This window comes from Cheilinus undulatus, linkage group 7 (genome assembly GCF_018320785.1).
Source record: "Cheilinus undulatus linkage group 7, ASM1832078v1, whole genome shotgun sequence".
In the NCBI taxonomy this organism is placed as follows: domain Eukaryota; kingdom Metazoa; phylum Chordata; class Actinopteri; order Labriformes; family Labridae; genus Cheilinus; species Cheilinus undulatus.
In genome coordinates, this window is record NC_054871.1 from 42856589 (window position 1) to 42874896 (window position 18308).

The window sequence follows — 18308 nt, forward strand, 5'->3', positions numbered from 1 at the left end:
GGTTGCCAGGAGAACAGTACTTGTGTGAATGCACTGTGCCAAGTGTAAAGTTTGGTGGAGGGGGGATTATGGTGTGGGCTTGTTTTTCAGGAGCTGGGCTTGGCCCCTTAGTTCCAGTGAAAGGAACTCTGAATGCTTCAGCATGCCAAGAGATTTTGGACAATTCCATGCTCCCAACTTTGTGGGAACAGTTTGGGGATGGCCCCTTCCTGTTCCAACATGACTGTGCACCAGTGCACAAAGCAAGGTCCATAAAGACATGGATGAGAGAGTTTGGTGTGGATGAACTTGACTGGCCTGCACAGAGTCCTGACCTCAACCAGACAGAACACCTTTGGGATAAATTAGAGCAGACTGAGAGCCAGGCCTTCTTGTCCAACATCAGTGTGTGACCTCAATGTGCTTCTGGAAGAATGGTCAAAGATTCCCATAAACACACTCCTAAACCTTGTGCAAAGCCTTCCCAGAAGAGTTGTTACAGCTGCAGAGAGTGGACTGACGTCCTATTAAACCCTATGGATTAAGAATGGGATGTCAGTTAAGATCATATGCAAGTCAAGGCAGGTGAGCAAATACTTTTGGCAATATAGTGTTTATCTATATATAGCATATCTACTGTGCTGATTAAAAGTGTTAACCTTCACAGATTTTTCACACTTGTATTGGTTTTAGAAATCAATCATGGTCAGTAAAATTTGGCTTTTTTGATGAAAAATCCTCTTTAATGTCAAAGTGAAAAGAGATTTCTACAAACCAGCTAAGTTATCCATGTGTTGCCTGTGTAGCCCAGCAATCCCAGCACCAAACAGGAAGTGGATTGTAGTAAAATAACTTTTAGTTTTTATTTATTTAAAAGATTCTTGAAATATATCTCTTGTAATTGTGATATTTTTCGACCAAACATTTTGGCCTTTCATATCCTTATTTCCTGGACATCCACCTGTGAAACCGGCCAAAGAACAGTAAATGCCAGCTAACAGAAACTCTGGTTCAGTGTTACAGTTGGTTCTCTCAACCAGGAGGTTGGGTTGGACCTACGTCCTGCAGAACGTGTCAAACTGTCCATTGTTCCCACAGTCTAACCCTCCCCTTCCCCTTCATTTGGGGAGTCGTTTATAGAACTTGGAAGGTTGGTTTCATCTAACCAACTTTTCTATAGACAGATTAACAGATGGAAAGATAACTAATCAAAATGTTAAAAAGAGCAGATCTTCATTTATTAGGCTAAGTGTAATTAAAAATCTATAATATAGTAGGCTATTGTACTTCACCTGCTGTGCTATATTGTTCTTCCTATTAAGCAAGATTAGTTGATAGCCGTAGTTGATCCTTACAGACTTGTGGCCTGGTGGATTACTGAGTAGTGAAATGGCATGTAATAAATAAACAAAAAATCTTTCTTGGAGGGAGATTATTACACACCAAACAACCAGCTCCACTGAGTTTAGCTAAATGATCTGGATCTCTAAAAAAAAACCGTCAGATTTCCCATCACTATGAGCAGGGCTGGAGGTTGGTGGGACGGAGATCAGCTGAGGAAACACGGGTAAGTCAGCATTAAATGAGCTAAACTATGGCCACATAGAACCAAACTGGACCACTCTGTGGAAATGGACAATACAACACCTTTGGACGACACCACTGGGCTTTACAGTAGTTCCTTCCTGCTTCAGTTTCTGTAAGTTTTTTTTACCTTTTATTTTGTTTTGACCTCCGCCATTAGCCCAATCTCCCAATAGTAAAGAATCCTTTAAAAAATTCCTGGATCCAGATGGTGATCTGGATCAGTCCCATAATCTAATCAGTTCTTCCTTATGCCATTTCTGACATTTCCTGAAAATTTCATCAAAATCCATCCATAAGTTTTTGAGTTATGTTGCTAACAAACGAACTAACAAACAAAATAAAAAACCCACCCAATCACATAACCTCTTTGGTGGAGGTAATAAATAAATTGGATAAAATAAAAATGTCTAAAAGGCCTTTAGTTACAGATGGGCATTATTTTTTCTTCCTTTTCCCTAGACTGAAGAAAACACTGGAAATTTCTCGAGAAGTTACCTCATTTTCTTTGGAAAACCATCTTTTTTTGTCCCAAGAAAAGAATATGAATAGGATAAAATCTTGTGGAAATCTCTGGTGTTTACTTGTCAGCTTCACCCACTTTTACATACATTGCCAATACGGTCTACTATTTCACATAAATGGAGAAAAAAGCTCCCAACATCCCCAGCTTCATGAACATTCTGTCCTCGGCCTTTAAAGTCAACGCCATCCTTTGAGGTTTATAAAACATTCCAGCCTTGCCTTTGAAGGTGATGTCATTAATATATGGATGTCCACCAAGGTTTCCTATAATCAGGGGTCATCAGCTAGATTTGAACAAGGACCAGCTTCTTCCTATACAGGCACTCTGGGGGCCAATCTTAAAAAATTTAAGAAAGTTTAAAAATGGTCTCATTAACATATTTTTGTTTAAATATTTTAATTTTCTTTCAAATGTATGTGATAATTAGGCTCTGACAGTGAGATCAGTCCTATTTATCACAGTCAGCCACAAGGGGGCGATTGAGATATCTTAGCTGAATATTCCTGAAGCCAGATGTTGACATAGAAAACGGCAGTTTAATCAGGAATAGACTGATAAATTCATGTTTAACATACTTGCTGGTGATGGCTGACAGCTGGTTTTCAGAAAAAAATGGATGAAACGTAAAGTCATCTTGATGAAACTTTCACTCTCAATTGTTTTTGGAGATAATTTAATAGCTGGGAGCTTATTTAAAAGAAAAACACTCAACATATCTTTTCCTCTGAACATGTTCTGCATTTGGTGATGCTCAGGGAGCCAGATGGGAGGACGTGAGGGGCCTGATGTGACCCCCGGACCGCCACTTGATGATCACTGCTATACATCAAAGATTTTTTGCTCTTTTATTTCCAAGCCCACATTCACAGCATTCAGGTAAACAGCTCTGCAACCCAGTTTTGGGTCCTGATCCAACAGTTGAGAAGCACTGCTGTAAATTACTAAAACAACCCCAGTCTGAGCCAGGACAGGAGCGATCATGGCAGACTAATGAAATGATCCCCTTTTTTTTCTTGGGTGGACGAGACGATACAAATCAGAGCCTCTGTAGCAATGTTTTTATCTTAAAAAGGTCTGTGCAGTTTTATGATCCGTGACATATGAGACAGTGATTTAGAGAGTGCATTAATTCTTAAAACAATTTCCTGTGATTAATTAATTGAAATAGCGTGTTCTTTTAACACCTCTGATACAAGTGTCTAGACAAACCTTTCAAATTGGGCTTTTCTGCCACAGGGCATAAACTCTGCCTCTTTCACTGATTAGTTTCAGGAGGATTTACAGCACTATTAGCTGTTATAGAAGTAACATACACCCTTAAGGGCTGTCAAATTATAAAAACAACATCAATATTGCAGCCCTATAACACATCTGTTACATAACAGTCTCTGCATTGAGAAAAACTCACATCATGTCAACACGAGGCGCCTGTAGCAAAAGTAGAGGACTGTTGGGAGAAGTTCTCTCAATGTGGTTATGCATGCAGGTCACAGATCCAACTCACATATTACCTTAATGCCTGCTCTGCCCATGGGATGTTTGACCTTTCTCCTTGCAGCTGAGTTCATCATCTTAGATTTTACTTGCCCAGGCCGGCTACACCGAAGGTTATGGGGTAGAAAATCAGTCTTAACTGGCTAGAAATTCTAAGAGCGATGCATATTTGGTCCTACTTTAAGGCCTGGAGGTGTTACATTTTTTTTTTAAACTTTGAAGTCGAGTCCATCTGTGACATTTAAGTTTCCTAAAAGATCCATTTTTTAAAGTTATTATTATTTTTCTTTTTGCTGGGAATGAGATAAAGACAGTCACTATGGCAGGAGACATCATGCTATGTTAAAGGTCATCAATGTTTTGTTGAAAATATCAGTCTTCATTGCTTTTTTTGCTCTAAGAATACAGTAAATGCAATCATCTCAAGGTTTTGGTGCAATGGTCCAGTGTAAATGCTATCAAGCTAATGCTAATGTACAGTATATAGCCTACCCACACTGGACTTTCTCCTAGCAGAGTCAAGCCCTTGCATGCTATCAGGCAGGTCGAAATCCAATTTGGGCTTCGTCTGTCTTCCTACAGTCAGTTGTGTGGATTCCACCCCCCACTACCTATTATTTTCAGTTTGAGAAGATGCCTCGAGGGCAGATAAACATTGTGAAAATCTCTCGTGCTAATTAAGCTCAAAGTCGCCATCCTAGCCAGAAGTTCCAAATTTGAGTGGGCTGACTTAGCTGGGGCCAAACCTCTGTGTTTCCACCCCAAGGCAGTACAACAAACATCAATACTGCATTTTTAATGGAAGTAAATGGGAGTATGCATAATTTGTGAGCTCTGTGATGTGAATTTGTTGCTTTCAAAGAGACATAATCCAAAAGTGTGTCAAGCTTAGTCTGTAAATGATGTATGGGTATTTAATTCAATCCTGAAAACATTTTTCATCTCGAAGACCACAGTTAGGTTTTTAATCAGATCCCTGGTGTCGAAGATGAAGCTATTCTTCAGCAATGTGATCACACAGATGAGTACAGGTGTCTGTGTGTTAACAGACAGAGATTTTTGTGATTTAGAGATGGAGAAAATGAGTCTCGGCCTTTGGTTTATCCACTTGAATCCTTTCACATCACACTATTCTGATTCTCCTCCCAATAAAGATTGTGTTTAAAATCTGCAGCAGAGCCCTGTGTGGGATCTTTCTCTTATTTTGCCTCTGTGTTAGGCCCGGCTCAGACCAAAGATTCGCCATGAGATGAGTCACATCTTGCAACTGCTTGACACAGGCTGCTCTGTGACATTCGATCCAGGGTCAGTAAGGCAGAGGTATTATAGACGGTCACCTAGAGTACCATACTGAACAGGGTGCGGATATGAGCCCTTAACATTTTAAATAAAGCACCAGTAACAGGTGCCTCAACAACACTAGTGCTTCTGTCCTACAGCACCCCCTGCCCGTCTCTTTCTCCACATTTCTGCTGACATAGAGAGCAGAGCAGTGTGCCACAGGGAGGATCATATATCCTGATAGAAAAGCAACTTGGTATCTTCCGATTTTTCCAAAACAGCGGTGAGTAACTTTGAGAGCATTCATTATTGACAGTGTGTTTGTTTTTTCATCAGGATTTCCATCATTTGGTGCTGACAGGTCCATTAATAAGTGTAGCTTCCATGCTCAAACACTGTTTTCATATAAACACACCTCTGCCATCAGAGAAAAGACAGAGAGAGTCACTGATGATATGAGGCTAAGGGTGCAGACATTACTGATCTAACTGTAGTCCTTATGGAAACTTGTGTTTGCAAATATTTTGTAATAATTAAGCCTAATAATGTAGAGATGATAAAAAAACACCCATAACTTTTTCTATAACTCTGATGTGTTATAATCTATGTTTGATAGGAGATGTGCATTAACAGAGTTCAAATGTAGGCTAGTGTACTTGGATGTACATGAAAAGCCTACAGAGAATAAAATAGCATCAAAATAGGGCACAGTTATATCAAGTTTCTCCCCTGAAAAATCCCCTTCATATTTCTACATCCCACTATGTGCATAGTGAACTAGATTTACAGAATATTGAAATATTACTTTGCACAATGCAGTGGAATCCAAGACAAGCTGAGACCAAGACAAGTCCAAAACCATAAAAATCAATTTTACAAAATTTTCACATGGTTGAACAGTAAACCAGCGCTCCCTTTAACTTTAGTTTGCTTTGCTGCGTAGTCAAAAACAAAGAAACATGGTGCCAGTGTGTTTTTACACTGTTGCTGTGCAGTGATCATACTGCTTTGAATAAGGCTCAGGTAGATTTATGGATTGTGTTTGGAAATCAGTGTTTTTTCTCCTCACAGTGTGTCCAGTTTGGTTTGGTATGGTACACCATTTACATTTCCATAGTCAAAAGTTGGACAATGTACCAAATCACCCATCTCTACTGTCCATTTCTGGCATCCATTTGTTGGTTTACCAAGTGTCTATTCAAGCCTAAATGATAGAGCTAGTCATCCTGTTGGCTGACACCTCTACGTACCAAATATGGACACAGCTGTCTGTGGAAATACAAGCCAGATCGGAGTTCCCTTTCCAAACTCTACTGAACCAAACTGGACCACTTGGTAGAAAAGCACCAATAAAAGTCATGAATGAAAGCAGTAGAATTAAAATTTGAAGAGTTATTATTTTTTTACCTCTTCTGCTTTAGTCTGTTCAAAGGCGAACTCCAGCGTGGGCACAGCCAGCTGATTGGCAAAGAAATTCACATCTCCAGGCAACTGAAGTGAGCTGACATTGGGTCCAGGGCAGTTTCCACCACGGATGCAGCTCAGCAACTGTCTCTGAAAGAATGGAGAATGAGATAGTGAAAAACATAGGAACAAACACTGAACAACACAGTGGAAAGAGTGTAATACACTGGTGGAAACAGAAAAGACTGGCAGGTTTAGGAGTGATAGCACCGATCAAAAAGTTTTCTTTTTTTTTTTTGCCACTAGGAGTCTTGTTTCAAAACACTTCAGGTTACTCTATGCTACAAAGGTCTGAAATATCAGTTCACTGTGGATATAGTCAGATTAAAAAAGGGTTTCAAGAGCACAATGGCCTCCATATTTCCCAAGAGTTCGGCCAAGCTGAGCAATCAGGGAGCAGGGTCTTAGTTAGAGAGGTGACCTGGAACTCGATGGTCACTCTGACTGAGCTCTAGAGATCTTGTGTGGAGACAGGACAGAGTTCCAGAAGAAAACAATCACTGCAGCCCTCCACTGATCTGGGCTTTGTGGCAGAGTGGCTAGATGGAAGCCTTTCCCACATGAACGCCTGCTTGTAGTTTATAAAAAAAGCACCTGGAGGACTCTCAGACTGTGTCTGATGAAACGAAGATTGAACTGTTTGGCCTTGACTCTAATTGGAGAAAGTCAGGCACCACTCATCACCAGCCCAATACCATCCCAGCAGTGAAGCGTGGTGGTGGCAGCATCATGCTGTGGGGGGTGTTTTTCAGCAGCAGAGCATGGAGACTGGTCAGGGTTGAGGGGAAGCTGAATGGAGCAAAATATAGAGATATCCTGAATGAAAACCTGCTCTGCAGTGCCCAGGACCTCAGACTAAGCTGAAGGTTCACCTTCCAACATAACCCTTAGCACAAGACAACACAAGAGTGGCTGAAGGGCAACTCTGTGAACGTCCTAGAGTGGCTCAGCTAGAATCCTGACTTGAACCCTATCAAACATCTCTGGAGTAGGGATGGGTACCGAATTCGGTACTTTTATAGGTACCACCTGAATTCCATCAATACTCCAGAGTATCAATTCACGTAAAATCAAACAGTTACCATGTTTTGGCACCTAAATGCATCCTGACTGCGTGACTGCAAGACAGTGGAAGAGCAGTCAGTTTTCCATGGCGGACACTAATGCAGCATTGCACGCGCGTGATGATGTTGGTAGCAGCTCACTGAAAACAAGCATGGCTGATAGGAAGCGGTCGAAGGTAGCGCTCCATTTTTCAAAATATGATGCCGATTAGACTGCAATATTTGTGACATGAAGTTTGAGATTTACCACAGAAAAACTTCTAATCTGAGGAAGCAGCATGATGATTGATGATTCACATCAGCTCCTGCTGCTTCCTGCTCATTTGCCCCCCTCCCTCTCTCTCTCTCTCTCTCTTTCTCTCTCTCTGTGTCTCCTCACTTTGAACACTGTGATTTCATGTGGATATCATCCATATAGTAGATAAAGGGATACGTTTGTTCGCTCAGTCACCTACAGACACTGGATTAAGTCACAGCACAGATTGCCTAGTGTGAGTAAAAATTGTTCTCCATCTCTCCAACTTGGCACAGATGATGCCGTATGAAGTGCCACTAGGAAGTTATAGTAGTTTAGGTTTTCCATGTTTGAGTAATTTGTAAAAACACCTGTGACGTTACGTTACAAATGGTTTTCATGTTGTTTTGATATATTTGATATATTTGATATTTGATAGTGTTTTGATACTGGGAAATAAATCTCTAAAATTCAGAAGTTTTGAGATTTATGTAACATTTATTCTTGCATATTATTCACACACAAAAGTACCAAAAATGGGTACTTTTGTGTACTGGTACTGGGAATAGATACCGTACTGGTTTAAATGTGAATGGTACGCATTCCTACTCTGAAGAGATCAGAAAATGGCTGTCCACTGGTGGTCCCCATCCAACCTGACTGAGCTTGAGAAGAATGTCAGAAAATCCCCAAATCCGGGTGTATGAAGCTTGTTGTGTCATATTCAAAAAACCTGAGGCAGTAGTTGCTGCCAAAGGTGCTTCAACTAAGTACAGAGTAAAGAATCTGAATACTTATGTCAACGTGATATTTCAATTCTTGATTTTTCATAAATTTGAAAAAAATCTAAAAATCAGTTTTCACTTTGTCATTATGGGGTACTAAAAATAATCTAAAGGACTGTGGCATCAGGCTGCAATATAAAAAAATATGAAATAGTGAAGGGGGTCCTTCCTAATACTTCCCCTTATAAACTGCAGCTTAATAGTAATGCCTGACCTTGAAGCCTCTTAAAGAGAGCCATTTCATATAAATCAGTGCTTCAGTGGAAGGAGTGCAGTGAGAGAGAAGCAGAAATAATAATGTGTGAATTGTATTTGTGCAGGCGGTACAAAATGACATGAAGGAACCATCCCCAAATGAAAGAGCTGGATAAGCTTCAAATGATTTCCCTTTTCTACATAATAATGTTCAATCTGTTCATGATAATCTGAATTTTCAGCAATGGAAGTGCTCTGGTTCCCATTTCTAGAACATTTGTACAAAAATCAGACCAAAGTGTGGCCTCTAATTGGTCAATACAGCAATACAGCCCAGACTAAGCTGAACTGACCAATTACTTACCAGGCTATGTTAACAGAAATAGTGGAGCTCACAATCCATATAGATCATACCTTTCCACTTCAAACAAATCCATTTGCCTTGAGAGAACTATTCACTGTAGTGAAGTAGTCAGATTCCCTAACTATCTGCAGTTTTTAGAAATCTGCATCATGATATTATCTGGAAAAACTAATCCCATGAAAACTAGTTTCAGACTCATAAAGCTGTTCATGAAAGAGAGAGAAGACACTGTATACCTTAAGTACGTTGAAGTGAGACTCATCAGATGAACAGGCACAGCTCCAGGATGTTATGGACCAAGTAATGCCTACATTTACATCTGCAGAGTCAACACCATACCGAAAAGGACGTTGGACGTTGTTTAACGTTATTCCTTTGGCTTCACCGAAATTACTTGGAAATTAGCATCCATTTCCCAGCTGTCTATCAGATGATGATTGTTGTTGACTGCTGACAGATAATGGGGTTTGCACCAATGACTAGATCCCAACAGTAGACTCTTCTTGCTGCACTGAGATAAAATTGTAGATTATTAGGACTACTGTTATGTAACCCTAAAATTTTAAATTAATGAAAGGGGAACTCAAAAAAGTGATGAAAAAAATGATATTAAATTAATCATTGATGATTTTATTTTGAAAATTAACAGAATGAGAATTTTTTTGGGGAAAAGTAACATTAAAACATTTTGTTGTGTCAGAGGAAATGTTTTGGACCTTGTCACCCTTTGACTTTGTCCCTGTGTGCATAATTAGGGTATTACATGATGGTTTTTGACCTGAACCTGCTGTGAAGTAAGAAAAGGATATTAGCTATATATTGAATAATATAATGATGATCGAATGATGATAATGGTGATTTGTCAGAAGTGGGCGAAGTTTCCTTGGGTAAGACACGGAAACCCCAAATTGCTCTGGAGATCATAGCCAGTGGTGTGTGAATGTGTTTGAATGGGATTAGCCAAAACTGATGGGCCCTTTACCCAGCAGCCTCTGCAAACAAAGTGTGAATAGGATTTGAATGGCTGCTCCTACTGATTGCTGCCCCCAAACTTGTGACAGTGAGGAGCCACATTTGAATCTCAGTTGTTTGATGCTTCCTGAAGATGCCATTGGTTGAGTCTAACTCAACTTTCAAAATCAAAATCAAGCTTCTAGATACATTTAATATTAAATGTCACTGATTAATATCAGTTAAAAGTGGAAATCTAACTTTAACAGCTCTAAACCACCGAAGGCCCAGCACCCCTTGAGATACTGGCACCCCCTGATCTAGGCCTGGATACCAGCTTGGGAACCAATAGTGTGCATCCCGCTTGGCTTTCATGTGGAAGTTTTTGTGAACTCCCAGCAGACATTGTGTGTTTTGCTCTGAGAAGATGCTTCCGTCTAGCCACTCTGTCATAAAGCTCAGATCGGTGGAGGGCTGCAGTGATGGTTGACCTTCTGGAATTTTGTCCCATCTCCACATAGGATCGCTGCAGCTCGGTCAGAGTGACCATGTAAATTTGAATTTAAGAGTGTAGCATCAGGCTGCAACATAGTAGAACTGATAAAATGAAGAGTGTGTGAATACTTTCTGAATACGCTGTATGTAATGGGTTACTCCATTTATGGATCTCCATGTGTACTCAGTGTTTAGGGATTGATGAAAACACAATTCCTGCCAATAAAAGACTTACAAATTGTTTCATTTGTGCCACCAATCAGCCACAACAAAAACAAGGCTTCATTAGTTTAATAGAATTTTTTACTGATGGCAAACGGGGTAAGGATATTGTGACTAATATCTGGGTTGCGGCTAATTACCCGACTTGAGCTGCTGTCACATTTCCACACGACTGCCATGTAGCTTGTGTCCTGGCTTGACTGCTTCCTGGTTATATTCCTAATTGAAAGAACAACAAGACTACTTTTTGGTTAATAACTGAGACCAGAGTGTAACTGAACTGCACACATCTGCTGTGCCCTCCTGATGTTACCATGTTCCTCCGTCACATTGCATTTAATTATATTTGTCTCTTATCAGAATTTGTCAAGGAGAGAGCTCTGATGTCCAATTATCCCTTCCACTATCACTGACGTGCCATAATCAACCTTGTGTATTCTATTTCCTCTAAAGGCTGTTGCTTTTTAGCATTAACCTCTACTCCAACACATTCCCCCTGTAATTGAATAAAGGACAGATAAGGATACCTCCTTTAACCTTCTGCTGTGGTATGCTGGCCTTTACCAGAGTGTCACATGCACTCTTAAAAAAAAAAAAAAAAAAAAAAAAAACAGGCTGGAAGGACAAAAACAGTTCCACACACAGCAAGATTCATGAAGGGCATTTCATTACCCACTTACAGCTAATTGATGGGGTTGACAGGGTGGGAAAAGTGTTTGTTCACGTGTGCACAATTTAGAAGTTGATTGATATTCATAATGGGGAATTTGTACAGAGAGGAATGACTTACAGTACAGACGACAGTGTTTTAACTTATTCTCTTTTTCAGCAAAAAATAAAAATAAAATAAAATACTAGGAGGCCCCTGCACCTCCCTTCAAAAATGTCAAAATAGTATAGTACACCCTTAGTGATGTGTGGGGCAGCAGAGCCTGGAGGAAAGACAAAGGTAGGATGATGAAGAAGACAGCAGGGACAGAGGGCAAGATGAGGATAATGGAGAAGAAGACAGCAGGAATAGAAAGAAGGATGATGTTAAAAGAGAAGAAGAAAGCAGGGATAGAAAGCAAGATGAAGATGATGGAGGTGAAACGAGGAGAAATGGAAACAAAGACAAAGATGATGGGGAAGAAGAAAGCTGGGACAGAGAGCAAGATGAGTATGATGAAGGTCAAAAAAGCAGGGATAGTATACAAGATAAAGATGAAAGAGGAGAAGAAAACCGAGGTGGAGAGAAAAATGATTATGATGGAGGAGAAAAAAGCAAGGATAGAATGCTAGATAAAGATGATGGAGGAGAAGAAAGCAGAGAGCAAGATGAGGCTGATGGAGGTGTAGAGAGCAGGGCTAGATAGCAAGGTGAAGATGATGGAGGAGAAAAGCAGGGATAGAAGGAGAAGAAGAAAACAGGGATGAAGAGCAAGGTGAGGACGATGGAGGTGTAGAGAGCAGGGTTAAATAGCAACATGAGGATGGTTGAGGAAATAAAAGCACTAATAGAGAGCAAGATGAAGACGTAAAGGAGAAGAAAGCAGGGATATAGAGCAAGGTGAAGATGATGGAGTTGAAGAAAGCAGGGATAGGGAACAACATTGTGAACAGGGTGTTACACAGCTCTAGCTGTTTGTTGCCCTGTTCCAACATTTTAGAATGCATGGCAGCCATACAGTCAGATCCAGTGAATATCAAAATAAGTTAATCAGTCTGACATTAAATATAGGTTGAAAGGATTTTGCAAATCACTGTTTTCTTTTCATTCTTAATTTAACACAGCATCCCAACTTTTTTGGAATCAGGGCTTGTATAATCAAGGGACTTTAACAATGCACTCTGTACCAATGAAAATATGTCAAGGTAAAGCAAGAACAAAATAACATTTAAGACATTTAAGGAGGAAAGAAAACTTTCTTTTGGTTCCATGCAGGTGACACTTCTTCTTGGAAAGCTCAAATTAAATGGTGCAATTATGAACTCTGCACAGGAAACATTCAACAGGCAAACTCTTTATACGAGGGGACAATGCAATATAAAACAAAACTAAATCCAAGGTAATGATTAAAACAATTGTCAACATAAATTTAATGTAAGAAGATGTGAAGTTAAAGTTACTTTAAAGTGTGATTAGCTTTACGTACCCCACAATATGACACCAACTACAAATTAATGTCAGTAGAGTATTAATAGTAGCAGTAGTTCAGGTGGAAATGTGAGGATTTTGTCAAACACCTGATGGATCTATTATCTCATGGACATGGTTCCTGTAACTAATACAAAGCAAAGAAAAATATATCAACATTACTAAATGTTCCCTCTCCAACATAGGAAACACCTGTGACTGCATTCACAGATGTTTAAACTCTGAGTCTTGGTGGGTGAGCTCTATTTCCTGCAGCCAGGACACAATCTGCTGCAGAATGATTTCCTCCAAATGACTTCAAACTACACCAGAACACTCAGTAATACACCATTATCATTACTGCTGTGCAGCTTTGACTGACTCAGTTAAACCACACAGACCAAAACGAAATGAGCAATAAAAATAACATGCTTTAAAAAAAAAAACACACTTTTTGAAATGACAATTTTATATAATTTTCACTTGTCAGCTTGTGTATGTCTGAAGGGTGTCAAGCCATTTATAAAGAAACTATGACACAAGTGCCCAGATGTGTGAGTCAAAGCTGACTCAAGTTTAAATCATGAGTTTGGTCCACACTTGGGCTGTTCAGCATTAATGACCATGCAACTCAGCTCTCATGTCCCAGATGAAACACCAATACTCTTTAAAAAATACACCTGATGGTGCAACCTGGACACATAACCATGCTCTTAAGTCAAAAAATGTTCTTAAAACCCACTTAAATAGTTTTTTTAAGATTTGATTTTCTGATTTGACTTTTTATAACAAAATCCAAGGACACAAGAGAGCACTGATAGGCCCATGTGAGTGTTGATATGACAGGTGAAAAGGCTTACTTTTGCTCTTACCAACACTCAAATGAAGCTCAGTGTTAGTTCATGTAGGACCCGTTAGTCATACGCCCAGTTGTGATCAGCTGACAGTCAGCTGATCCCAATTATCGCCTCCCAGCTCCCACAGCCAATCACAACTCTTTCTCTCAACACAGCGGTATATTTCAGTATGACTGCTGCTGGCAAAGCTTAACCTCCTCCACCCCAGCCTCTCCCTTTTATAGCATAAAGCCTGTTGCACCCTCATACTGAGATTAATTGCTTTTGAACTAATTCTATAGTTTTTAGCATGCACTGTCATAAAGGTATATATTTAAAGGGATATTTCAGTATTTTTTAAAGTTTGGTTGTATCAAGGGTAGTTGATACAACCAATATACTAGAATACTAGAAATACTATAATACTAGAAAAGCCAGGCTAAACAGTGTAGCACATGGGTATAGTTTCTCTTTGTATTCTAGCAAGTTTTTGGTAAAAATGGGCCAAAGAACAATGCTGGCTCAGTTGTACACTACATCTAAAATGTTTGAAACATTTCATTTTTCACCTAGAATCACGGTGTTTGGTGCTATTTTACAATGTGACTTTTGGCTACCAGCCAGGTGCTCTTCCACCTCAGTGTACCTGAACAGCTTTGTCAGAGGAAACAAGTTACTAATCCGAAACTAATTATTTCAGCTCAGTTTTGCACTTCAACAGTTGACGCAATGTCTTCATTATGTAAATGTATTGTACTGACTGTAGCTTGGCTACAAAAAGGAGTTCAGTAAGGCTGGGAACTCTGGATAGCGAGTGATGCAGGCTGCAGGCATCTGTGAACCGCTATCCTTGATCAGAAATATCCAAAAGTATTGTAACTAAGTCCCCCTTATGACAACAGTAGCTTATGTGAACATGCAGTCACATATCCACAGTTATAACTCATAGAAGTATCCCCTCATGTCAACAGCAAATGGCGTGCCACCATCACTCAAGTCGAAGTTGCTCATTTTTGTGTTGTTTTAGCCTAGTTACTTTTTAGTACCTATGATGAAGACTGCAGACCCAAATAGTTGTTCAGATATACTGAGCTGGAAGATGGTTAGCTTGCATTGCAAAATAGTGCCAAACAGAAAAAAATTAGCGCTTCAAAATAGTTCAATATAGTTTACAGTTGAGCTAGCATTGTTTTTAGGCCCAACTTAAATTTGCTTAATTAGGCAGAAAACTCTATCCATTTGCTACGGCATTTAGCCTAGCTTCTCCAAGCATGTCCTGTTTCAAAGGACAATACTCACTGAAATCATTGGAGGCTAATGGCACTACTATCGCAAAATACCTTATACAACTTCAGAAATACCAAAATATCCCTTTAAAATTCACAACTGTACCCTATATACAATTAAAACTACCTTTTTGGGTTTCATTTCAAGCAGCTCTACATTCACTTTAGAACTAGCTCAACCTAAGTATTTCTTACACTTTGACCTTTTAGCATGCAAGCAACATAAATGGCTTTGCATCTTGCAGCATTACATGCTGGCTGTCCGCACTTCATCTGTTAAAATTTAAACTGGCCACCCTCTAAATGTCAGGTTCTACTTGTACATAGTATGACATCCTGGTTTTTATTTTGAATGCAACAAATGGAAGTGTGGCACTTTGTGTTGATAAGCACTGGACAGCTGTGGCCTGAATAGTGTTGCCTAACTAATAACACAAGCCTCAACACAACAATTCAAACACATAGTTATGTGCATATATTTTAGGCATGAAGGGCACTAAGGATTCATCATGGACCACAACCTGGGCTGGAGAGATGGAGGAAGGTGGCCAGAGTCAAGATTGACATATTTCTTTTGTCAGTGCCTTTTCACCCCTTTTCACCACTGGCATATTTTTGGCCCCTGCAACACCCACAACACAACCAGGGCCCCTGGTACACCCCGTTGGTGCCTCAGGCAGCTTATGCCTTAATGCAGCCTCAGGTTTTGGCCCAAACAAGGCTTAAAGTTATGTACAGTACTTTAAATGGTTTGGTTGATGCACCAAACTCTCCACTTTGTTAAAAAAAAAAAAAAAAAAAACAAGCCAACAAGTTCTGTTGTGCCAGAAAAGTGAAAGAAAACCAAGGAAATGTTTCTGTCTGACACTCCTGATGCCTTGTCGTCTCCCTCTATGCTGCCTTATGTCTCTTACTTCTCTTCTCAGTCCTGTTTGCCATCTGTGCTTGCACACAGCCCTGTAGTCTCCTGCACTGATATGAGCACAAAACTAACTTTTTTCTATGCAAATTATGATAATTTGGAAAACTATTTCATTGATGTGAAGCTGATGTAGTGTTTCCTTATGAATTTTCTTCATAACAATATATATGTGAATGAGGCCCACTGTCAGCTATGTGCTCAGAGTTGTTTGGTATTTTGGGTCCTGACTTGTGTTCTGGTAGCATACACAGCTATGCCATACACATCGCCTCTCTTTGACCAGGGCTATCAGGAAGCCCTCTTAACTGCTTTCTAATGAATCTCCTCATCTGCAGCCCACAATCCCCCAAGAGGCCCAGGCCCCATGGAGAGACGGGCCTGCAAAATCCCTACAACCCACTTGCAATGGGCCTTCCACCGCTGCCTTCAGCAGTAGATTTGCATACTTTCCTCTTTTCCTCCCTCTCTTTAATCACCAAAGGCACAAAATCTAGTCATGACTGTCTCAACTCTGAACATTTAACATGTAAAATTTGCAGTGCTGTCGCTTTTCACATTAGACATAAAAATACATGATTACAATGTCCATATTCAGCTTTAATTGCATCTGGTAGCCACCCTTCATACCCACTCAGTCAATCCCCTTCACCAGACTGAATACAGGCTACAACTGCAAGCCCTCACCTCTGCATTCACTGGGTGTGCGCTCTACAGGAACGTTCCTGCTGAACCACGATATTGGATGAACTTCATTTGAACTTGATTTGCATGAATGCCTGTGATTAGGAAAGGCTTTACCACTGCCGAGCAATCCAATTTGTGAGCAAGTATGCCATTGAGCAAGCTCTGACTGTCCACCTTGCATCCATGAGTGAACAAGTTAAAACAATTTATAGCAGTTCCTTTAAGGGTCAGTGCTAAAGAAAAAAACACTATCGTACTACTCACAAGAAAAAAGTCCATTCAAAGACCAGATGTAGAATCAATATTAAGGGTTTCTTTGTATAGTTTGACTATTATTTGATTGCTTTGAATGCAGATTATGTAGAAACATTGGTTTATATGTTAACTACATTTGTTCCATCAGATTTGCATCAAGGGCCTAAATGTCTTTACACTCCTTGGGAGAGTTTCTCAGCCTAATGATCAAGAATGTGGTTGATCTGTTCCAGTGGTTTACCTGGTGAGTCCAAAAAGGGTAAAGGGCTGCAGAAGACACAGACTATTGAAGAGGGATTAAACTGGGCCTCTTTCACCATCACTGCTTGACAAAAAAATTGATCTGAAAACTGTTTTAAGTGGATCCTGACATTCATAGTTTTCTCATTGGTGATTTGTTTGTAGCTAAGAATAAAATCTGAAATTACTTGAGAACACTGTAGCATGTGATGCATGTCATTGTCCTTTAAAAGGCATTAAAGGGCTGTTAGGAGGGATTGTGCACAAGCCTCCTGATCAAGACGTTCTGGCGTTAGGTAATGTTAATTTTTTAAAAGCAAACTCAGGAGTGACTTTTTTTAGTCTAGCCTTATTTTAAATTTTAGATAATCCTCTTTATCCATTTCAGGACTCTAGGTTTTATCTAATTCAATTTAAATTTGGGAATTATCTTTTAATAGTATATCCTCTTATTTGATCACATTCCACAAAGTTCTCCTTTTGTAATGTACATTCTTATTTTTGCACATTTCACTGAGTTATCGTTTAGTGTTTTTATTCTTATTTCAGCACTTTTTTTTATTAAATGTTATTTAATTTTGATCTATTTCTATTTCATTTATTAATATTTTATTCTACACTTTAGAAGGGTGGGTTGGAGGGTTGGGTGGGGTGGAGTGGAGTAGAGTCATATTTCCTTGTATTGCCTCTTATTAATTTGTCTGTTTGTTAAGCACTTTGTGCTACATTGTTTTGTATGAAAAGTGCTATGAGAATAAAGTTTGATTGATTGACTCATTGAAGACCATATGGCATTCATCAGTATAAACTGCAGGTGTCTTGAGTCTTGTAATGAGCTGAGAGGCTAACTGAGCCCCTTTATCATAAAGAAATCCTCCTTTTGTCACAGACATACTTTTACTGAAACACCGCTATACTATCAGTTACATAATTGAAGTAATGCTGTGCTATTCACAAATGAGCCTGTGCTACAAAATGGCTTTCTAATGTGAGCGACAGTAGCAAGCTCCCGTCTGAGTGGCAGTTTCCTTTCCTCCATTCTTTGTTATTTAATCCACATTTAAAAAGCCAAGCTGGTACAAAATGAAGAGCCGTTTGGGAGCCAAATAACCAGCTCTACTGAGCTGTGCCAAATGATCTGCATCTCTGCAAAGAGTCTTATTTCCCATCACAATGAGAGAGGCTGAATGTACATTAGCTAGAGAAACACAGGTAAGATCAGGGTTTAAATGTGCAAACCATGGCAAAACTGTGGTGAACCAAAACAGACAGCTTTGTGGAAATGGACCATATATAAACGTTGTGGTTGTTTTCTCATGTTTACCTTCAC

The 18308-nt window shown here is 39.6% G+C and overlaps 1 protein-coding gene across 1 annotated transcript in view; it reads right to left on the reverse strand.

Moving 5' to 3' along the window:
• The window catches only part of LOC121511708 (inactive N-acetylated-alpha-linked acidic dipeptidase-like protein 2), a 492988-nt gene that overhangs the window by 222171 nt on the left and 252509 nt on the right, over positions 1-18308 (reverse strand). Inside the window, exon 11 of the mRNA XM_041790471.1 lies at positions 6272-6418. Within this exon, the coding sequence (XP_041646405.1) occupies positions 6272-6418 (147 nt within the window). The remainder of the gene's footprint in view (positions 1-6271; positions 6419-18308) is intronic.